At 33.6% G+C, this 24,817-nt stretch overlaps 3 protein-coding genes and 1 long non-coding RNA gene across 5 annotated transcripts; 2 read left to right on the top strand and 2 right to left on the bottom strand.

Moving 5' to 3' along the window:
• Positions 1-140: 140 nt before the first annotated feature.
• On the bottom strand, positions 141-2,155 carry LOC148767878 (uncharacterized). Of its 2 annotated transcripts, none has more exons than XR_016033644.1 (4): positions 1,846-2,155; positions 1,013-1,182; positions 749-818; positions 141-450 (listed from the first exon to the last, which is right to left on the bottom strand). It is a non-coding gene; the product is annotated as an uncharacterized LOC148767878 (long non-coding RNA). The 2 variants fall into 2 exon arrangements; XR_016033643.1 differs by having other exon boundaries at positions 1,013-1,179; positions 1,846-2,152.
• Positions 2,156-13,557: 11,402 nt separating this feature from the next.
• On the bottom strand, positions 13,558-14,711 carry LOC148767877 (multicystatin-like). Its single transcript, XM_088823402.1, has 2 exons — positions 14,348-14,711; positions 13,558-13,865 (listed from the first exon to the last, which is right to left on the bottom strand). The coding sequence occupies exons 1-2, from the start codon at positions 14,709-14,711 to the stop codon at positions 13,558-13,560; spliced, it is 672 nt and encodes a 223-aa protein (XP_088679528.1).
• Positions 14,712-17,627: 2,916 nt separating this feature from the next.
• LOC148767876 (PKS-NRPS hybrid synthetase cheA-like) lies at positions 17,628-21,412 on the top strand. Its single transcript, XM_088823401.1, has 5 exons — positions 17,628-17,654; positions 18,018-18,757; positions 18,846-19,352; positions 19,462-20,590; positions 21,404-21,412. The coding sequence occupies exons 1-5, from the start codon at positions 17,628-17,630 to the stop codon at positions 21,410-21,412; spliced, it is 2,412 nt and encodes an 803-aa protein (XP_088679527.1).
• A 29-nt stretch (positions 21,413-21,441) lies between these two features.
• LOC105959719 (ribonucleoside-diphosphate reductase subunit beta) lies at positions 21,442-24,447 on the top strand. Its single transcript, XM_012983854.2, has 4 exons — positions 21,442-21,758; positions 23,430-23,511; positions 24,024-24,102; positions 24,196-24,447. Exons 1-4 carry the CDS (start codon positions 21,537-21,539, stop codon positions 24,257-24,259), a joined length of 447 nt encoding a protein of 148 aa, XP_012839308.2. The 5' UTR covers positions 21,442-21,536; the 3' UTR covers positions 24,260-24,447.
• The last annotated feature ends 370 nt before the right edge of the window (positions 24,448-24,817 follow it).

Raw genomic sequence — 24,817 nt, 5'->3', positions numbered from 1 at the left:
GACAACTTAAGCCGTCTCTAAATGTAGATATTTTTTATTGCCTCAATAAATCGCATTTTATCAATTTCATATTATTTTAATAGTCACATATCCTTTACATATCAATTTAAAACTAGTTGTATGGATATAAATATCATTACTAACAACAAAAAAATGAATTTATAACATATAAGATACCGTACAAGAAACAATTTATGTACATAAATACCAAAAATCTCAATAGAAGTTTCATTCACAAACACTCCAATAAATGTTCCTCAAGTTGAAGGTCAATGAAATAACAAGTATTCCGTACATTTAGCCCATTGAACTTCACTTCTTTACGATCTCTTACCCAAACACATGCAATGTCAGTAAATTCTTCTTAGCTTATTGAATTCCCCTTCTTTAAAATATTTTCTAACCCAAACACCATGTACTGAGATCCTTTTCTTTTATAGTAGGCATCTTCTGCAAAAATAGATAGATAAAATTAAAAATAAATAAATGATAAAAACAAGTGACATAATAATTCCAGAATATATAGTAAACATTACTTCTTTTTTAATTTTTCTTTAACAATAATTGTCATACCATGCACCTCATTTTCCATCTCATATGAATGTGACTCTTATGATGCTTATCATGTTCATTTCTAATGCTAAACCACATCTGAACTTTCCAGTACTACAAAATCAATTTCGTACTAACACAAAGAAAATAATATACTACGGCACATTTATATTAGAAACTTATTTATTTCATTTACCTTCAAGCTGTGGATCAAGCATGCAGCTGAGCGCTTATGGTTGTTAATATTCTTAGTTCTTGCAATGACCCTGAAATAATCATCATGAAATATTACAATAAAGTCAAAATTCAAATCTAAATATGCATGTTTAACTAAATCTCAATAGTTGTATTATATTTTTTCTAAGCAGTTGAACGGACCAACTGCTATGCATTGCTTTTAAATCACACATCTCCTTAAGAAATATTACCAACAACTATATAGAAGAGAAAGTGCCATTACCATTGTTTCTCAAGATAGACGACATTTACTTTATGTTGAAGATGATGCTATCATCAATACGATAAGTCAGGTAAGCTGAAGCTCAAGTTGAAAAACTCTTAATTCTCCAGGAATTTGCATGATTTATGTCCTTCGACTCACAATAGCAATCAACATGTTTCGTTATCCTGCTAAAATGAAACATTGCATATCAACACTAGTTCAGACATGAATCATGTGATCCAATTTTGTGATTACTATTATAAGTGGTGATTGGTAATAAGATTCAGTTAATATATATTACAATCGTTGCATACATTAAACATAAAAAACAGAAATACAAATTCCTTGACAAGAGAACAATCTATCATTATTCTAGCAAAAAGCTAGGAAACATGTACAATATGAGTAGAATTTGATAGAATGTATAAAAGCTAATAATATTCATACTTTAAATTGAATAAAAAAAATATTTATTGTATTTATCAAAATATCTCGAGAGAGTACACAAGAGTGTATCCATCTGAGTAAGTTAGGTCCACTTTTAACATTTTACCCCTAAATTCCTTGCAAATCAATTTCACTTATTGGAATCTAATTAATTCAAAGCAAAAGGGGGAAAAAAAAAAACTTCAAATATGTAAACACCCGCAAACATTTTCACCAAAAGAAAAAAAAACTCAAAGATAGAACCCAATGTCAAGAAGATAAAACTTCCAAGTCTTCCCCTTAATTCCATCGAAACAAAACTCGCAATCAACAAAATTGAAATGTATAAATTAATCTGAAATATTAATTTTAACAAGTCAATTAATTCAATCAACTAATACCATAAAATCAATAAAGTTCCTTACCTGTAAAAAGAACTGAAAACCCCAACCCATTTCCTAGATTGACTCCTAAAAAAACCATCGAGACCTGAAATAAGAAAAGAAATCATTGAGCCCTAAAAAAAATTTGACCCCAAACGTGGTTTATGAGAAAGATCGTGTTTTGATTCTTCTTGTCGAATTGTCTTCTGCAACATGAATGATGCCCGGTACCATCGTGTAGTTACAAGTTACGGCCGTGAGGAGAAGAGGGGGAGGGTTTACAGAGAGGGTTAGGAGAAAAGAAAAAGAAGGGTGTTCTGTGCCTAAAATATTTTTTTATAGTCAAGGTGAATTTTTTTATGATTTATTTTGGTAATTATGATATAATATATGGGTTATAAACAATATCGTCTCTATTCAATATACTCTAATATGACAATGTTTCTTAAAGCGTCATAATATATTTATTTTAAAATATAAAAAGAAAAACAAAAATAATAACACGGAACTAAGAAGCGCTTGTAATTTAAGGCGTCTTAAAAGAGCACTTGTTGAGACGTTTTTTAAGGAACGTCATATTAAGGGGTCATTTAGGCGTCACTTAAAACCATTTTTCTAGTAGTGACATATAACTATAGTCATGTTTAGTAATATATAGTAATATATGCAGTCTATAGTCGACTATAACTTCAAATGCACGTGTCAAATTCACTGAAATTCGTCTACACTTCAACTAAAACTCCTGACACCTTCAAAGAACAAACCAGTGGCTTCCATTAAGTTGTAATTGTAAAATAAAAACAAATATTATTTAATTATGTTATTTGTGAAGACTAATAACTATGACTCCAGTGATATATATGTTATTCATTTTATTTGCACTTTACCCCTCTCTACCCCTCAAAACCTTATGGACATTTTTACCCCTTAAAAATAGGGTCCGTTCAAATTTTGGACGGAAATAGGTAAGATGTAACAAAAAAGAAAACAATGCTCAAGAAGAGTCGTGTAAAAATATTTTGTTCACGTGGCAATGTGTAAATCAGCATATAGTTCAGGGGCAAAATGCTTTTAACCCTATTTGGTAAATTGAAATTTTTAATTATATTCATATATTTAAAATCGATAAAAATTGAAACTTCATATATGATTCCAATTTCAAAAAAAAAAAAAAAAAACAAAGAAAATGATAAAAAGCAACAAAATTCGAAATCAAAAAATGGGAATGCAGACAAATTTTTGGATTGAAGTCAAACGAATTTGAAAATCCCTTTTCTAAATTCCAACCATTATTCAAGACGAAGGGTTGGTCTCGTTGGGAAGTTTCCCGTTACGATTCTTAAGTCAAAGTCTTGTTTCTTTTTTCTTTATATGAATAGAAAAATAATAAAAGTCTTGTTTGTTTATAGTTTGTACACAAAATTTAATTTGGAGTGGTTTGTTTTGATCATTTAGTGAAACACATCTAGGCCTTGTTTGGTTGGGAAAATGAGTCAATAAATAAACTTTTTTTGATGTTTGATATCCCAATAACTTATCGGATCGATCTGCAAATATTATATTATTGTGACCAATCTTGCTTTTGAGAGAGTTTTTTTATTAGATGTTTCCGAAACCTACGGCTGAGACTGAGTTGGTTTATCCACCAACCGATCCATTACCGACCATATTTTTAGGCGGATAATAATTTTTTAACCGACCGATTAGATGGGGTCGAAAATTTCACCCAACCCATCTATAATGGATCGGTTAGTAGTTTCTAATATTTCAAAAGCTGATTGACCGATAATTCCAGGTCAACCAATTATATTATTAAAATTTTATTAAGAAAATATAAAATAAATGATCTGTTTTTTTAATTACTTAGAAATTTCTTAATTATAGTTTTTGTCATATTGCTAATAATTAATTTGAAGTGAAAACTGATGATAGCGTATTGGTATTATGCATAATGTGTAATTGTGTATAGTTTCACTCTAAAAATTGAATTTTTTTCAAGTGAATTATGTGGCGGGTATAACTCATCAACTAATCCATTTCGAAACCAAATATTCATTTGCCAAACATCAACCGACCCACAAATGTTGGGTCAACAACAATTTTCAAATTTGAGTAAACTTAATTCTGGATTGATTTTTAGGCTGGTAATCGACTGACCCAACCCAGTTCCAGACCTACCGAAACCTATAGAATAATTGAGATGATTTTATTAAATTATTTAATTTTATTTCAGTTAATCTTATTTGACAACAAATGGGATCTAAATTTATTAGGAAAAAAAATATCCTATTAGTTGTAGCAATCATAAACAACTTGTGACATGATTAATTCTTGCGAATAGTCTTCAAGTTTCCTTTCACTTTAGTTTCATTTGACCTTGTCCCGTTGAATGGTCGTGAATGGTTGCTGAGTAGCATAACCACAAATTATGCTAAACTTAGTATCACCAATTGTTGACACAAAAATTTCGAAAAAAACCCACCAATTAACGGCTAAATAATTCGGTTATTAATTGGGTCTTAAATCTAAGTTCATAATATATTTGAGTTTTACAAATGAATTAATCCTTAAATAAGTAATAAATTCTTATTTTATGGATTATCTAATTGGGCACAAATCTAGCCCCATAAATCAAATGGCAAGTATCCAAGTCCACCGACCCATGCTACAAGTCAAAAAACCCTAGCTCGTGCCTATAAAAAGAGACCTTCGGTCCATGCAAAAAATCAGACTCACAGAAACACATATCGAGCTCTCAAGCTCACGTCCCGAGCTTCCACCTCGACATATTTGAATTCGAGGTGTTCGTGATAGGAAATCATTCGTTCGATTCAAGAACAAGCTGTTAAGCCCTTGAATCAAAATTAGAATAGGAGAGAAGAATCAGGGGAATTCACAGAGATTGTAATCCGCTATCAGGTGAATTCACGGAGATTGTAATCCGCTTTCGTTTGATAATAAATTTATTTGTTTCCTATATTTTTCTTGTCTTGTATTGATATATTTTACAGACTAGAAATAAATTTATTTGTTTCCTATATTTTTCTTGTCTTGTAATGATATATTTTACAGGCTAGAAAATTTACAGTTAACAAATTGGCACAAGTTCATGTCACTTCGATCATCCTTCCGATGTCTATGAATCCCTCGCCGCTCGTGGATATGGATGGAAAAAAAAATGTAAAGGCATCACCATCTATTGGGGGCAACGTAATTGAAGGAGAGGAAATTTTCATATATACAAAGTGGAAAATCCTAATCTTTGACACATGCGGTGGTTAAAAATATATATTTATATAGATCCTAAAAAAAAAAAATCACCCTATTTTCATGGCAGCTAAAATAGGAAAAGAAAATCAATCAATGATCCTCCTCCTAAAGCATCATGAGCGTGCGGAATGTTGAGCAATTAGAGCACCAATCACTGCAAAACAATGTCACCACCATCACTCAACATCACCGGACTGGAAGAACTCCCGACACATTAACCCAGATCGGCGCTATAGAAGTTTCGTTTTTCAAATTAAAGCCCGGAGTATATTTAAAAACACGCATGTGCAGACTATTAATATAGCATATCGATCTTCTCAAAAGCAAACAATAATCAACTAATACCGAGAATTGAATCAACACATGCCGATAATTCAATTTATGCAACTCAAAGGAACCGCGGGGCTTTAAATCGTAAATAAACTTCTCCATAACTTTGTAGTGAGGTATCCCATGAGAAAACTTACCAATCAAGGTGTCCTTTAACGGCTCAAGCATCTTATCAACCTCCTCTTTCGAGAAATAGAGCACATTCTTGCCATCTATCACTTTAATTGTCCCATTTGGAGCGATTTCTTCTCGGTTGAGCAAGTGACGACGACGATCAACCTTAGAAGGAGCAATTGGAGGTCCTAGATCACCGTGTACAGCAGCAGCAAAGGATTTGGTCGGGGATTGGGATTTTGGGGTTTGAATTTCGGGATTAGGCGTTTCAATTTCAGGATTAAGGTTTTTTAATTGGGGATTTTGGGTTTGGAATTGGGAATTCGGATTATGATTGTCCAATTCAGAAATAGGGATAGAAGTATCATTTTTCGTGTTTGAATTGGACATAAGACCAGCTTGGGCCACAAGATTGGGGTTTAGGTGGTCCGTTTTAGGGTTTTGGGCTCGGGTTTGAGTGATATTATCGTGAGCCGGTTTTAGAGTGAATGATAGGCCTTTCTTAGGAGAGTTAGGGGCTGAGATGGGCTTAGGGGCCGGTAGTTTGAGGCTAGAAAAATCCTCATAGGATGGTGATTTGGCAAGTGGTGTAAACTTGGCGAATTGTGGTTGGCTGAGGTGAGGAGTTCTAGCCAAGTCAAGGGGTGAGGTGGAACAGGCGGGAAAAGTGGTTGGTGAAATTTGAATTGTGGAGACCTTGCCTTGCGTAGAAGATTCAGCTTCCACAATCAATGAAGATTGATTGGTGAAATCTTCCATAAATACCACGTCCGAAAAGGAAGGTCCTGATTTAGAATGATCTTGATTTGCTACACTCATTAAAGGAGGAACCAAGACAAGATGTGAGTCTAGATTCATGCGGGGGCACAAGCAGCAGCTACCCACTCGAAGATCTCCACCGACAGAAGGCGGAGATACGACAGAGACACGAAAAACCGATGACAAGACACTAAACAAAATGAGGACGAAACAAACCTCCACTAAAACTCAAATTAAAGAAGCACAACGAGCATATACATTTAAATATTTAACAAAAGTGATGGAATTGAAGATATTATTTAATATTTTATTTATTTAAATTTAATGTTTCTAAATTCGATTTCCTTTTTTTTTCTTTTGAAGTATTCATCTAAATATTTTAAGGTGGTGTTTGCAAACGCTTTTCCAAAGTGATTATGAGCTTTTTTTAGTTCAATTTTTAATTTAACATTTAAAAACTCATAATCACTTTGGAAAAGAGTTTGCAAACAGCACCTAAATCTTAGAAGAAAAAAAATACGAACTTACACAATCTCATCATTTTGTTTACATTTTTATTACAATTTTGTATGTTTCAAATTAACGTTATTTACTATTCATAAATTACCTTAAATTTTATGTAAAAAATAATCTTAGCAACTCAGTTTGGAATAAACTTAAATAAAATAATTATATAAAAAAAATGAAATAAAAAAAGAATTTGATGATGCTGGAAATGGATCATCTTAAGTAATTGAGGTAGGATGAGTTGGGAGAGCAAAGTGGATCACGGGCTCACGAGTTAGATGGTTCTGAGATACATGCGAACAAAGAACACGTGAATTAGGCCGGGGGAAACCCCTCCACGCTCAAGTCAGACGTACGGATAGTAAAGGTAGTTGAGAGAATCGTTGTATTGCTCATATAATAGGACGTACCATTAATAAATGAATTAAATCGTTATTTATACTTTGTCGATTAAGTTGAAGTTAATTTGTTGATCCAAACCTTATTTGAAGGTAATGGACTTTCGTAATAGTGTTCTTCTAAATCGAACTCTTGTCCCAGTAAATAGAGAAACTGTAGACTTATTGAGCTGGCCAGGCCAATTAGACACATGAGCACTGAAAATGAAATAAAATTTCTTACTAAAAGACTTTCAAGTAAATTCACTTTTGCAATACAGAGTAGATATAATTAGACATAAACATTACTTCAATATAACTTCTTTGACAATACAAATACTTATATTATGCAATTTAAATGTCTTTTTATTGAAGAAAAAATGCGTTAAAGACTTTTTAACTCAAGCTTCAAGTCAATCACCATAAATTGTTACTGCCAAAAGAACAATCGAATAAATACCAATTTTTAACTCAAACTACAATCTGAGTAAATAGGAAAGTTACGGCCAACTCTCTAGGCAGACTCAACTAAAGAAAAAATCATTCATGTTAGAGTAATTACAACCATCATTTAACTTTATACTAGTAACCATACCCGTGCGCTGCATGGGTGGCATTGCAAAACGGAAGAAAATAATTATTTAAATACAGGACAATAAAAATTATAATAAAAAAATTATTGAATAATATTAAAATATTTAGTTGCAAAATTCAAACAATTATGTTACCTTATTTCACTCATTCCATAAAGAAATAAAACATTTAACAAAGCACAAACTAATAATCGTGAAATAAATGTACAACAACGTCATCAAAAAATAAATTGAAAATATTAGAGATTGAAAGAAGAGTATTGTACGTCGTCAATACAATAATAATTTATAATATCAACATATATTATGTTGCATAGCAGACAATCAATCCCAAATAAGCAACAAACATTATGAAACGAACACAAAAATAAAGATAAAATAAAATAGTCAAGATGAAGCAGCAAAATAGGAGAATATATAAGAAGAAGAATAAGACAATTACATGCTACAATAATACGACAGCTAAAAATAATTTTCCTCCACTAAGTTGCTATTCTAAGGATATAAGACGAAAAGATACATTATTTATCACAAATCTTGTAACACTCGAATCTTAGTGCTGCAAATCAAACAAAATGAAAATCAATTATTGAAAAGAAGGGACATCAAAATCAACAAAAAAACCATTGAATTGGATGAATTTATAACAAACTGTACTTCTTTTATTCAAATATCCCATAAATCTACACACAATAATACTTGAAATAAAAAAAAACAAAAGTGAGAATTACAATATTTTTTCAGGGGTGGTGAAACCCTAAAAAAAGACTCAAATGATGATCCCAAAATACTTTTCAATAATCGTAGAAGGTTGAAGGGTAGTCAATCATGTATATAAACACAATAAACAAAAGAAGAACAATACAACGTCGAAAGATTTGGCCGGTAGGGAGATGTATTTCATTATCCACAACCTCTATACAAATATGCACATTTTATGCTTTGTTTCAAATCAAAACATGTAGCCTGAAAAATAAAGACATGTCTTAATGACATCAAGTTTATATATATTTTTTAAACAGAAAAAAGAAACAAAATTATTTATTTGTATACCTCAAGTTGATTAACCTTTATGTACTCTTACAAATGTCTTAATATTTCTTGTTGTGACATCTCTCTCGTCAATTAGAAGAAGTTGTCAATTGCTTCAGATAATATCACATGAGAAATAGGAGCACCAAAATTAGATTCAGTACAAAATTAACAAATAACAAAGTAAAGAACAAATGAAAAGTATCATAACCAACTCCACCAAACAAAAGATTACATTAAACCACACAAGCAAATAGAATTTTGTAGTAGTGGTTTCACTCTTTATGCACAATGTCTCAGTCGTAAACTATATATGGTTAAGCATAACAATGTGGTGCCTAGTGGGCACTTGAGGAAGCACTTATGTTAGGGGATGCTTCAATCAACCTGCCCGCGAGACCAAGAGAAAGAGCAATTCTCCTCAATCATCCTGGTAATCATCTCTTCAATTCCTTGCACTTGTTCTCATTCAGCCTGGTAATCATCTCTTCAATTCCTCACACTTGTTCTCATTCAGGCTGCAACTTCTCCTCAAGTTTCAAGTTTTGTAGTTCCATTTCGTCGAGATTTTTCTACTCAATTTTCATCTTCTCTTCACACTGATGGAAAGAGTGATTGATGAGTTTGATTAGTTCTCGAATGGGTAACTCTTGAGCAGTTGCAAGAATCCCGTGTATTTCAGTTGAAAAACAGAGATTTGATTGTTCAAAAAAAAAAATATTAATAACGAAGACTACCAAACATACTTCATAGGAGAGCCAACTCTAAGAAATACAATCTATACATTCACTTTCACACCTTATTTTAATTTTGAAAACAATGGTCCTTCAACAAAATTCTAACATAATAATTGAAGATTGGAATATGATAAATGAGAGAGAAAATCACTTTACCCGAAATTAAATTTCTTCGAAGATCAAGGTTTCCATAGCCCATCACCTGCGGTTGTACATCAACACCGATACTAAAGGTGTTCGATAAATCATGGCATCAAACACTTGTAATCAAAATAACCAATGCCATACAGTTAATGTTCGACATTCAACGTGGAACTTAATCTTAAAAAAAACTTGGAATAAAATCTACTATTAACGAAACATGTATTCATACGACTGATAACTTAAATAATGATAATTAACTTAAAAATATAAAACATGAGTGATTAAAATACCTTCTCCTCGTATATTAAAGTTTTTTGCTAGAACTTCGGACAGTACTGCTGAAAAAATAACAGCAAATATTGAAGATAAATTCTGTAAAGAAATAATTGCTATAGAATTTAAAATTATTTGAAAAATATATATGTGGATAAACATTTTCTCGACATTAACACGAATGAGATATATAACTGAAATGGCTCACTCATTTTCAAGTTTAGTTTAAACACATTGGCCATTGCTGATTTTAAACTTCATCGCAATATGAAGAAGAAAAAAATGAATTCATCCACTACGAATAGCAAACACCCCCTAATGTTGATGTATGTATAACACCATAACAAAAATCAAGAAAGTCGAGATCAAAGAGATCAAAACTCCATGCAAAGTTTTGAAGCAAAACTGTCTATGGGAGATAGTCTTTTTTTTTGGGGGGGGGGGGGAATTAAGTCGAATAAAATAATGCAGAATATGGTAAGAAAACTATTAATGAATTGGGGGAAAAAATGAGAGCAAAAAAGTAGGAATGGGCCAATGGCCGAGTTGGGATGATAGTGGGTGGTTTATTTGTCGGAAGTTAATTTGAGAGTGGTGGGTTATGTTATTGTGGGAAGTTAATTTGAGAGTGGTGGTTACGTTATTGTGGGAAGTTTTTGTTTTGTGCCTATTAATCTTGAAATTTAGAAAAACCACCCAAAAATATTTCAATAAAAAGGAAAAAAAATGTAAATAAAACTGCCTAACTAAAAATCTAATAAAACAAAAAAAAATAAAAACTACCTAAATAGTAATTGACAAAATTGCCCTTAGGTTTAGGTTTAGGGTTATAGGTCAAAATATCTTCATTTTATATATAAGATTATCTTACACATCTACTTTTATAGAGTCAAATTACTGAATGAAGGGTTAATAAATAATTGATGGAGTCGTTGTTGTAATAATCCAAATATGAGAGTTTTTTTCATAATTTGAATTTACCTCGTAGGACTGGCCGTAACTTTTTTAAACCAGCTCTACTTCATAATTAGTAGGGCAAATTCCATGAGGTAAGATTAAATAAAAAAAAAATTCCTATTGTTTGCATTATTACAGCCACCCCTTAACTATGTATTGTCTTACGAACAAATTCTTTCACTTGGTAAATTTAGAGGTGTTCGTTCGGAAAAATTGTATCGAAATTTCGGTATGCCAAAATTGTATACCATTTATCTTACGGTTCGATAAATAACCGAATTATCGAAATTTTACTAAAATAATTAAAATTTCTTTTTTTTAAAAAAAAAAATTAATTTTAGTTTAAATACTAATATTTCATATCAAAAATCTCTATATATATATATAAATAAAAAAATTGAATATCGAAACGAATTACCGTTTTGGTAATCGGTATGTACCGAATTTTCGTTCGGTTCGATTAGGTCGGTTTACCGACTGGATTAACACCCCTATGTAAATTTAACAACGTAAAGATAAACATGTAAGGAAATACATAGTTAAAGAGTGACTGTAATTACATAAATATGATGACATTTTTCGCAATTTGACCTTTACGTCAGGGGTGATCATCATAATTTGCACTAATTAGAAACACAAAAGGGAAATTGGGAATTAAAAATAAAAAAAAAAATAAAAAAAAAAAAAAAATAAAAAAAGCAAAAGTTGACTTCCAAAGACCTACACAAGAATTTCTCCACCTCATCATATTAACTACTTAAATCATTCATTTCACCACTTCCAATTTTTCTTGCACACACAAACCTTAGAAAAAAAAAAAAAAAATATGGATTCAGACAAGGAAAACTTCACCATCTCCTTCAAACAAACCCTCCTCGATAACAACAACGAACACCAACAAAAACCCACCCCACAAAACCAGGCAAGAACAAAGAATCGAAGGACCCTTTTCTACGCAGTGCTTATTCTATTCATCATCATCGCATCTTCCACAATCTTCATCACCTACATTTCAAGAACCGGACAATCCGAACCGGTCAACGCTTACCTCTCCGGTTCGAGGAAATACTACTGTCACCTCACTGCGTACCCCGATCTGTGCTACGAATCCATGTCCGAATTCATCCCAAACACCACACTCATCCACTCCAACTTCAACCCGATCTTCTCCGCCTCCTTCCGAATCGCCGTCAACCACCTCAAGAACGCCTCGGCCCGGATAGAAAACAGCTCCGAGTGCGGGAACTGGGTGCGCAACTCACTGAGTCAACTCACCCGGTCGCCGTCGCTGACGGCCGTGCTGGCCGGGTTTGACTGGGAGGAGATGGGGTTCTCGCTGAGTCGCGGGGAACTACGCAGCATGAAGGAATGGGCGGTGGCTGCTGCGGCTAACGCTTTGAAATGCGAGGAGCGGTTGGGTGTGGAGAAAGTGAAAACTGGAGTGGAGAAAGCAAGGAAGTGTATTGTGAATAGCATTGGGTTGATTGAGGGGAGGCAGTTAATTGTTAATGATTTTTTACAATCCTTTTAGTGTTGTTGAGTTTGATGGGTATTATTATTATTATGACTATCTATACTTTGAGTACAGATTTTTGATTTTTTTGTATTCTTCACTTTACTTGTTCATAGGGTTGCTCTACTTCTTGTTCTGGCGCACCAAGTGATTTTTGTACATGTTGTATTACTATCTCCAAAACCACCATGTATTAAACTTTCTTCATAAATTATAGGGTAAATTATGGCCACCACCCTCTAAGGTAATGTCAAATTACGAAAATACTATTTCTGTTTCGGTAAATTACGGTCAATCGGTAAATTACGGTCATCGTAACCTTGCGGTGTCAAATTTAGTTGAATCTTTTGGATAATATGAAATATTCTCAAGTTTGTACTCGTTTTATCCTATTTGAGGTCTACATTTTGAAACAAGATGATCATAAGATGTGTTTTTCGGGCTTGTTTATGTCATATTGTGGTGCATCACAAACTGCAATTTTGTACAAAACAAGTACGAACTAGAGAACACTCCACGTAATCTAGAAGATTATGTCGAATTTAACACCATGAGGGTGGACGTGTAAGAAGTTCATAGTTCGGGTAGTTGTTATTACCCAAACATTGTCAATATTATTAGGACGCAACCAGAAATGAAAGGCGCCAGTCCGACGATTAGAGAGGCCCAAAGGGAAGACGAAAAATGAGGCTCGTATTATTTTTCATCTTCGATTGTTAGGAGGGGCTGATTCGGTTGGGGGTGATTATTTTACATTGGGTATTGTTCCGGCGAGTAAAGTAAAATTTACCAAAAAAAAAAAATTGAAGGAACAAAGATTAGGAGACATAAACATAATTAATATATTCTTCAATGTTCAGAAATAACCTTTCCTCGGAATTTAACGTTTAACTATTTTATGTTTTCAAAAATTGGAGGATCTAGAAGAAAAGATTTTTTCAGAGGCCGAGTTCGTGACCTTGCTCGCCTTGGGCTTTGGTCAACCCTGGAAACGAACTCTAATTTACTAAAAATCAGCGCAATAAAAGTTCAAAATCACAAAACGTCATAAACCTCCACGTTTAAATTTTATTCTAAAAATCGATACCTCATGCTGGATGTTTGTATTTGATCCAATGCAAACATATATTCATATCAAGAATATGCTATTAATTATTTGAAAATAATGATTGACTTTGATAGTTTTTGAATGATTCAAGCTTGAAGCTCTTTTTAGACCACGAGATAAATGAAACTGCGGTTTCGTACTTTTTGGGCGCGCTGCTATCTTTAGCTGAGATTAGTAAATGATAGATTGAACGTGCAACCATGTGCTCTTTCCCCTTGATGATAGTTTCAAACTGTAAGGTTGCATTAGCCTTCTTGTTATACTCTTCCACTGCAAATTTTGCGACAAACAACACTAATCGATTATTTAGGTCCTCGATCGGCCACATACCACCACCGAAAGCTTCCCCTGTTAGTAAAAATCATTAAGTATACAAAATAAAAACAAATGTGATATTGGTGTTATTTGTTTTGGTATTTTTTTTTCTTTTTCTATGTTATTTCAATGATCAATCTATTACTAATAATGGTGACAATCCAAAACTTAAATCAAGTTGTCACTTATGTAAATTATCTGAATTTCTGATATCTAAAATTATCACTTCTACTAGAATAGTGTTTTACAAATTTTGTGACATTGTACTCAAATTTCACTTAGACAACAAATCAAAAAACTTATATTTCATAAAAACTTATATAAATAAAAATGAATTCTAATCAACTATAAAAGCAACACAATCAGGGGCGGACAAATCACTATTTTATTGGAGGTATACCAATTGCACATATATGGTTCGCTGCAGATTTATATTATTATAAAAGTAAAAGTATTTCGTGGACAATAAAATATAAGATATTGTTAATTATTTATTATCTAAGTTCTAAACTAACCTTCATCCGTACTGAAGTGGTTGAGTTTCATAGAATTCTTTTTCCCTCGTGGTCTGTACAAAACAGATGCTGAATAGTTTTTGAGACCGACAACACCGGAATCTGTAGCTGAGATGTCTAGATAGACCCGATAGTTGGATTTTGCGTTTCGAAGAATTGAATAATCTCCATCGAAGACAGTCACAAACTGCAATGTTTTATTAGCATATTTATTATATCGGGCCACTGAAAATTTTGCGATAGATACAACTTTCGGGTTTTCTAGGTCCCAAATCGGCCAAAGTGTGACATCACCTAATGATACAAATGATTCAACCAAAACCAAGAAAAATATCAATAAGACTGAGCAAGAGATAGGTGCCATGTTTGATAGTAAACTGTAACATAGTCATTCTCTTTTTTTATAGTAGTTCCAATAGTTTAAAATTAATAGTTGTTTGCTATAAATAAGTTACAGATTAAAGAGACCTTAAATTGATACTTATCATTTAATTAATAGTACTGGGATTTTGAATGCACAAGTGTCATGCATAAGTTATAAGTATTAGGGATGACCATGGGTAAGCAAAACCCGTATCCGCACCATTAGGTAACTGATATGCCTAATTGGGCCAACCCAATGGGTCTACAATTTCTTTATCTACTGGGCCACTAGCCCAATATCGAAGACCATTATCACCGAGGCCCAATCACCTTCAAGTAAGGTTCGAGCCCGACAATCTCAACTAAGCTATAAATAAAGGTTTGAACTAATTCCTTAAGGTACGTCCTATTAACTGAGCAATACTATTAACTGTATTCTCTGGACTATTTCTATGATCAACACGTCTGACTTGAGCGTCGGAGGGGTTTCCGCCGGATCAACCCCGGCTTAGCTTGCGTGTTCTATGATCGCATGTATCTCAAGGTCATCAAACTCGTGAGCCAGTGATCCATTGTGCTCTTCCAACTCATCATAATTCAATCATCTAAGGTGATCTAACTTTAGCATCATCAGTAACGATACGAGAATTACCCGGTAAATCTAGGATGGGGCGGGGCGGATACCCGGCGGGACAAGTTAAATTGTCATTCATATCAAGTATCTTCTTAATTAAAGAAAATGGAAATAGCACTTCATCCCCTAAAACTTTGGTTTTTACACTAAACTCCCCACAAACATTAAAAAAAAATTAAACAAATCCTTGAAAATACAACATTGGTTGCGCATTGCCCTAGACCCTAATAATCAATTTTCATCCAAATCGAGTTTTAAGAAGGGGCAATTTCGTCATTTAAAATTGTATTTCTCATTTTACTTTTACTCATTGCAGACCCCCTTTATGATTATTTTACATTTAGAATCAATCACTATTTACAATTTAGATTTTTCTTTTCCCAAAAAATCTAATCAAGGGGCCATCCTTGATGACTTTTATAATCCTTATAGTACTCATCTTGAAGATATTAATATTAAATGATAGATTTCATTAACACTTAAACCGTTGATTGAGGTGATCGTTCAACACATCTGTATTTGTATTTGTCAAGCACATATTCACGGTACATATATACAACTTCAATTTAGGATGTAATTATGGCTCGTTATAAAACTTACAACTTCGATGCACACTAGAAAAATTGCAATTATTGCCGATTCCTAAACATATCCTTTTTTTTATAACAAAGACTTGTATTTAAAGAAACCAAAAGAACACGGGTCAAGAATAGGGTAACCCCCATCAACAAAACAAGAAATATGAATAACATTAAGGGCAACATGCCCTTCAAAACATGAAAAAGAAGCCCATTTGCCTAAATTGAAGGCCGCCTTATTTGCCGATCGAGGTATGAATTTGAACTTCCATTTGGGCTAAAGATTCCAGAATCGTTTTGATCTCATCAATGGACACTTGTGCGGTCCACTGGGGCGAATGATCATCTTCAAAAATGGCTTGAATAGCATCGATGCAATCGGATTCAAAGATGGCATTCGTGATCGTTGCAAAGTTAACAAGCTGGCCGGCGTGCGTCCAAGATGGCTAAAGCTTCAACAGCCATGGGGTCATTGCATGCATGGGGCTTTGAAGAGGGGAAAATGATAGAGCCGCTTGCGTTTCTATTAACACAAAGGAGATCAAGCAAAACATTTAAAATTGACTTTGATCATTAACTCATTGAAAGCAAGCTTTCTAGATTTTCTTGGTTACATAAAGGCAATCCAAGGTGTTTTGATTTGTGGTTGCACTCCTCGAACCCTAAAATATTTATAATTTCAATCGAGGGCAAGTACTGTTAATTACATATCCTATTGAAATACTTTCTATGTTCTATATTATTTGTCTTTTTTGAGGATTTTTCTTGTCCCAAATTATCTGTCATGTTAGATTTTCAATTAAGCATTAATTACATTATTTTCAATTATTATCCTTTATCACTTCTAATTAATTAGTTAGAAAATAATTAATTTCAAGGATATTTTAGTAATTTTCTATACTTTTTATTACTCCCTCCATTCCATTTTAATTGTCTTTCTAGAGAATTTTTTTCATTTCAAAATAATTGTCACTATAATTCCAATGAAGTATTTATTGTGTTTTCTCAACTATGCCCTTGTTACTGTTAAGAGAATTAATGGTTAAACATTTAATAAAAATGGGTTTTTAGTCATTTTATTATGATTTTTCTAGAATCCATGCACATTTATTAGTTTTCTTAATATTTGAATTAGCCCAAAAAGACAATTAAAATGGAATGGAGGGAGTATAATATATGCACATTTATTGATTTTCTTAATACATGCGCAACAACCTTAAACGACATTTAAATTGAGATGTAGTGAGTATTTCGAGCACACTAAAAACCACATGTTTTTCAGAAAGAAACATCTATAGTTAAACCTCTATAAATTAATACAGTCGAGACTAATAAAATTCGATTAATCTAGCGAAATATTAAATTATCGAACTAATAATTTAGTAGATTTTTACTGAATCGGGACATAAATAAATTATTATTTAAGCGATTTGATTAATTTATCGAGGTTCTACTGTAATTGTTTAAATTTAAGCGATAATACGGGTTGACTTTGCTAATTAATACTACTTCACATTACATGGGACAGTTTTAACAAGGGGCTTGCTATTATCAGTGCGGTTTTTTCCAGCTACAGTGCGAAATAATTCATTTGTCAAAAAACACTTTAACCTTTTACAAAATCCTCTCAACATCCAAATATTTCGACTTTCGTAGATCGTGATTTGTTTTCGTAGAAATCAGTTAAAACCCAACGATTATCAAGATGGCCAACATCGATCCCGTAAATGAGGTAAAAAAATACGTTTTAGTGTGATTTTTTTCGATTTTCAGTCGTTTCGTGTAGAATATCACGAAATTATTCAAGTCATTTCGTGTTGTTTTGCACGAAATGAACACTTTATTCGTGTTTTCCAGTCATTTCGTGTACAATACTACGAAATTATACCTATTATTTCGTGTAAAGTCACACGAAATAGCAGTAAAACTGTTTTGTTATTCATTTCGTGCAGTACTATACTAAATGTATGAATACATTTCGTGTAAAATTACACGAAATGTATGCATATACTTCGTGTGATTTTACACGAAATACCTAGTATTGTTATTAATTTTTTTTGTGCAAGTATCTAACCTTTTTTTTGTATTTACGCAGCCATATGACGACAATTTGTATTTTGATCCCTCGGTTTTGGATAAAAAGGAATATGAAGATTTCTCTCACTTCTTCCAAGTTGATATTGTGTTCGGCAGTAGGGAAGAATTAATCAACCGGGCGAAAGAAACTGCAGTTAGTCATTGTCACCGTTTGATTTGTCAGTCTAGAAGGGAGAATGCACAGTACATGACGTGTGACAAATACGGACATGGCCGACAAACGAATATCGATGTGGAAGATCCTAGAAACTCAGGAACAAAAAAATGTGGTTGTCCGTTCAAATTGATTGGCAAAAGGTCAAGGTTTGATGAATTATGGCGGTTGACTGTCAGCGATGGCAGGCATAGTCATCGTCCGACTTTGTTTCCTCACGGACAAGGTACGACTAGTCGTATAACTCCGCAACAGAAAGCAAGAATTAAAGAATTGCGAAATTCTCACGTGAAGCCAATGCTGATCATGGATAGACTGAGAAAAGATGATCCGACGATACAAACCTCTATGAAGCATGTTTACAATGAGTTGGCCAAGATTAAATCTGAGGAAATGGAGGGCATGACTGTTATTCAGTTTATGATGCATAACTTTCAAAAAGGCGAGTATCGATATTGGCATCGCGTCGATAGTGAAACGAGCAACACGATTACAGATATTATGTTTGCATGTCCCGAATCTATTCAGTTATTACGGTTGTTCCCGTATGTTATATTGATGGACTGCACATACAAAACCAATAAGTAAGTAAAAATTACGATTGTTCAAATTATGATTATTGTGTTTTAATGTCTTGTATTGTTTAAATATGTAAAAACAACATTGTTGTAGGTATGGAATGCCTCTTTTGGAAATAATTGGGATAACTCCAGTTGGGAGGAATTATACAATTGCTGTTGCATTTATGTCGCATGAAGATGCAGACACCTACGAGTGGACTTTGAATTGTTTGAAAGAGTTGCTAGATGGTGTCGAACCTGATGCGATCTTGACAGACAGAGAGTTGGGTCTTTTGAAAGCACTGCCAAATGTCTTCCCATTTTCGTATCATATGTTGTGTATATTCCATATAAACAGAAATGTTGAGGCAAATGCGACGAAATTTATGGGAGGCAACAAGGACCAAGGTCTAATATTCCGACGTGTGCTGTGGGCTAAGCTGGTGAAATCAGAAACCGAAGAAGAGTATCATTACAATTACAATGAAATTGTTGGACGGTATGCAGGGTATCCTAGGCTGATACAGTATTTGAATGATACGTGGTTGATATACAAGGAGAAGTTTGTTCGTGCCTATACTCGCAATGTGTATCATTTTTGCAACACGAGCACCAACAGGTATTACATGTTTTAGTTATTTAAATGATAAAAGATATTATATAAAAATAATATTTATTTTGTAATTTGATTGTCGTTGTATGCTCTGATTGTTGTTGTAATTGGATAGGGTGGAGAGCGCTCATTCTTCAGCGAAGGGTTGGTTAAATGCTTCGACCGGAGGTCTGGATAACGTGCAAGGCAAACTTCGGGACCAAGTTTATATCCAAATTAGTGAGCTGAAGTGCGATTTTTCATTATCATCCAAGATAAGGAAGCATACTGCAGCATGGCCGTGTTTTCAGGGTTTGATTTGTTATGTTACGCATCTGGCATTAGAGAAATTGGATGAAGAGATGGAGTCCCCGGCGATGCAAGATCCGAGTATTTGCACACACTATCTTTGGAATACTCATGGGCTCCCATGCGCGTGCAAAATTGTGCAGAAAATGGAAGATAATGACACGTTCGTCATTTCAGACTTGCATCCATTCTGGAGTACCATGGCAGTTGAGCCTTCGGAGCTACCTGAGTATCAAGTAAACCGCGAGGAGATTGTGGATAGACAGATTGATGACCTGAATTGCAATTTGAAGAAGATGAATTACACGAGTAAGATAAATGCCGTGGCCTCATTGCGTGGCATCGTTTATCCGTCTACGTCGCATCTGTCCGAGCCATCATTTGTTAAGACCAAAGGACGACCAAAGAATAACTCGACAAAGAGAGACCCTTCTGGATGGCAGTATCATATTGATGAGGAGACAATTAAGTCGTCGTGTGGTTCCAAGGGTCGCCAAACCTCATCTGGTGCAAAGATTCCTAAAACAAAGGTTGAGAGAAGCACTGATGGAACGCCTCAATCGAAGATGAAAGGTCGTGGTTCTCGTATTCCCACACAAGAATCTGCTGCCCCTACAATACCTGCACATGAAGGAATCGACTTTTATTCTTTCGTGCCCAGATTTATGGTCCGTCTTATTCAAGATTATGTTAACGTGATGGCGGATGGCAACTGTGGGTACCGGTGCGTTGCTCAAGCCGTGTACGGGGATCAAGAAAGATGGCCGCAAGTGAGAGGGGAGTTGCTTATTGAGTTATACGAGCATGCTAGTGTCTACACGGCGATGTTTGGCAGTACCGGATACGTTGAGGTCATACGCAAGTGTGACTGGACCTCAGGGCCTTGTCCACAAGCTTATTGGATGGACATGAATGAAATGGGATTGGCCATTGCTACCAGATACAGTGCATTAGTGGTACTTTTGACTCAAGTAGGGAGTATGACTTACCTTCCTATGTTTGGCAGTGGTCACTTATCATGTATGATTGTTGTGACATTGCACAACAATCATTTCATGTTTGTTAATTTGGTCGCAAATAGTCCACTACCACCAATCCATCCGGCATGGGTACACCATAGAGCTAAAAACTTGAGGCACTTACTCAAAACGTACAAACCCCGACTACTCTTGTACGAACAATTAAAGTCTGGTCGGTAGTTCAATTTGTAGTTGTATCTGAAATCTAGTTCAATTTTATTCGTATTTGAAATTTAGATCAATTTGTAGTTGTATTTGAATTCTAGTTCAATTTGTAGTTGTATTTGAATTCTAGTTCAATTTTTAGTTGCATTTGAATTCTAGTTCAATTTGTATTTGTATTTGAATTTTTAGTTATTTCGTACTGAATTTACCGAAATGTCACTTCATATTTCGTGGAAAAATCTACGAAATATGGTCTTCCATTTCGTAGAAAATTCCACGAAATATGGTCTTCCATTTCGTAGAAAACTCCACGAAATATGTTCTTCCATTTCGTGTACGTTTACACGAAATACACGATTTTTTTTAATCTAACAGTTTCGTCCTTCGTGTTCTATAACAATAAACACCGCTATTTCGTGTGAAAAGACACGAAATTATTGAGTGTATTTCGTGTAATAATACACGAAATAGCGGGCGAATTTGGTTTTTTTTTAGGAAAGTTACAAATGAAATAAATCGCACTGCAAGCCGGTAAAAACCGCACTATGAATAGCATTTCAGTTTTAACAATTTACTATTTTACAGGGGTACTAGTTGCAATTAGAAAATATTTCTTGTTCATCCCCAAAAATATTTTCTGTGTTCACTGTTCTGCACTTGATCGCCAAATTCAGCTAAAGCCCCAACCCACCTGAGAAAAAAAAAAAAAAAACAAAGGATGTACGATCATAGATTCCAGCGAACAGATCAATGGAAGCCGATTTATTCATGGCTGGAATCAATCGACACAGACGAAGTTATTAAATCCAAAGACGTCGTTGATTGGCTGACGGCGAACCCTGAAATCAGAGACCATTTGTACACCCGCCATTCCCGCTACCATCTGATGCACTACATCAAGAAATGCCATGTTAAAATCCTCAAGCGGAAGGAAAAACAAGTAATTTTTCTTCCCCTTTTTTTAATTTTTTTTTTTTTTTGCTGTTTGAATTGCTTAGCTTTAATTTTCAATTGTTTGATCGATTGATTGATTGATTCGATGATTGTTTTGTAATCCAGAATTGTATTGTGTATAATTGAGATTACGTGGGTTTTCGAGCATTGTGCTGTATTGTAACATCCAGGATTGAGAAGAAGAAAAATAATTAAAGTTTCGATTTTAACCGAATTTGGGGCTTTCTTTCAATTGTTTTATTGATTGATTCGATGGTTGTTTTAATCCAGAATTTTATTGTTTATAATCGGGATTACGTGGGTTTTTTAGCATTATGTTGTATTGAAATATCTAGGATTGAGAGAAAAAATAAACTAAAGTTTCGATTTTAACCGAATTTGGGGCTTTCATGTATTATAGATCGATTACATTTTAACCGAATGTTTAAAGTTCTTAGCTTTAATTTTCAATTGTTTGATTGATTGATTGATTTGGTGGTTGTTTTTAATCCAGAATTGTTTGTGTATAATTGGGATTACGTGGGTTTTCGAGCATTATGTTGTATTGAAATATCCAGGATTGCGAATAAAATAAAATTAAGTGTCAATTTTAACCTAATTTGGAGCTTTCGTGTATTATAAATTGATTGAATTTTAATCGAATGTTTAAAGTGCTTAGCTTTAACTTTTAATTGTTTGATTGATTGATTCGATGGTTGTTTTAATCCATAATTTTTATTTTGTATAATCGGGATTATGTGGGTTTTCGAGCATTATGTTGTAGTGAAATTTACAGGATTAAGAGAGAAAAAAAAAAGTTTCGATTTTAACCGAATTTGGGGCTTTCGATTGAATTTAAACCGAATGTTGTATTGCGAGGTACAGGTTGAAATGTGTACATGAAAAAATGTGAAGTGTGAACACTAAATGTATCTAATACTCTAGAATCATTTGGCTGGAAATCCCGTTTATCTATTCACGGCAGACATCGTATCGGATTTACATGTCTATGTTATTAACCATTTCCCCCCCCCCCCCCCCTTTTTTTTGGGCCTTGTAAAAAGTAAAATAGGGTGCTTATGAAGTATCCGAAATTCATTCAAGAAATTGGTATTGAATGTTCGAGTTTATTATATTCAATTGCGTCCTCTTTTGAAACACCCCGATTGATTAGATATGTTTACACTACATGTCCTTGAGAATATTCCTCGTAAGAAATTTCGTTCTTGCTTTACCCTTTAGGTCATTCTTCGAAAAAGAGCGAAATCGCTTTCATGGGACCGACCACCTTCGAAGACAATACTTTGTTAATTTTTTTTTTTTTTTTTTAATTCTGGAACTTAGATGATAGAGGAATGAGAAGAAAATGTCGAGGAAAAGTTTTCAGATTTGCAATATGTATAAACATTGTAGATGCCGCCATTATTGAACTTTAAACATTAGTGACTAGTGTCTTATACTTTTTGGTGATTAAATTACGAAAGCTGCCGAATATAAATGTCGTCCGACATCTCTTTCTTATATACAATCCGAACATAAATATAATTCTTTTAGATGCTTATGGATTTCTGAAGTCTTTATTTGAAATTTTCTAGTTCTTGAAATCAATAAAAGTTAGATATTACCTTCGACTCGCTTTAAAGTCTCTTAATTCACTTTTCCATTTCAATAAAAACAGGGATTGATTGTTGCTAAATTACCTCCGTCTAAGTCTGATCACAATGCTGACGAAAATTTTCCCGGTTCGCCTCATTTTACTGGTAATTCGTCTTTCTTTTCGCCTTTTAATTTCTTACAATGTTTTTTTTTATTTTTTATTTTATTTTGTTCATGAATAGGCCCGAAACAAAAAGTGTAAAAAATAGAAAATCGTGTAAGATTCATAAACTTTAAGCCTCGTTTGGTTGCCACGATAGGACAATCCAAGATAAGATTGTATAATCTAATGAAAACCCAATTTTATCATCGGACCATGGAAGAAGGTCCAATAAATAATCTCCCTCAAAAGGCAATAGAAGCCAAAATAAAATAATATTTCCAGGTCGACCTGGAAAATTATTGGGTTTACCAAGCATCAGAAAAATTTCCAAATTAGTTAGTTAACCATGGCTTATCCCCCCAACCAAACGAGGCCTTAAGGATACACTTTCCTCCCTTTTTTCCGTTCCTCTTCTTGTTTGGTTCCTAGTTATCTTTAATTAGTGGAACAAATCTTTCAATTTGGTCACTCGTTTTTTTTTTCTTGGCTGAGAATGAAATATTACTATTGCAGGAAATAATATCAGCAATATGCCTAAAGACAGTGAGCTGTATAAAGCAAAACGCAGTGAGGCTCGTCGAAAATACGAGATGTGAGTAAACTAATCCGAAAATGAACTTTTGCTTGATTATTCTGAATCCCGTATATATACTTACTTATATCTGGTATATCTATCTGTATACAGTTTAGTAGAGTTCGAAAAACAGCTTATACCGCTCTTTGGAAAACGAACTGATATACAGAAGTGATTTGTGTATCTATTTATCATGTAGAAGGTGGTGCTGTTTTGATGGGTTAATCATCATTTGTAGTTTTAGGATAGGAAAAATATGGGAGTTTATTGTTGTCTGTATTTTGTAATTTTCTTCATTAGTTATGTGACATCATCTTGTTAGTAAATTATATAATATTTTTAATTTAAAAGAAACCTTTCATATATTGATACAACTGGATCTTGTATATAAATTCAGTTAGGACTAGCAAAATTTTATTAATTGAATGAAGTATTATATTATCGAACTGATAATTTAGTGGATTTTTACCGAGTTGGAATTAGACGAAACTGTAGGGTATCAAACTGCCCAGCTCCATAAAGCCTGGATTAATATAAGTTCCCCTTGAGCAGTATTGATTACTGCCAAGGAGAATATATATATACTCTAGTACAACAGAAAGATAGAAATAAAGGTGAATAAAATTGAAGGATATATAGATAAAGAATATCAGCTCAGTCTTCCAATTTTTCACACCAGAGATTTACACTTTCAATATAAACCACCAGAGTGCCTCAAGCAGAACAGATCTTC

This window comes from Erythranthe guttata, chromosome 9 (genome assembly GCF_056151865.1).
Source record: "Erythranthe guttata isolate IM_541 chromosome 9, IM_541, whole genome shotgun sequence".
NCBI classification, from domain to species: Eukaryota; Viridiplantae; Streptophyta; class Magnoliopsida; order Lamiales; family Phrymaceae; genus Erythranthe; species Erythranthe guttata.
This window is presented reverse-complemented; position numbering and strand designations above follow the sequence as displayed.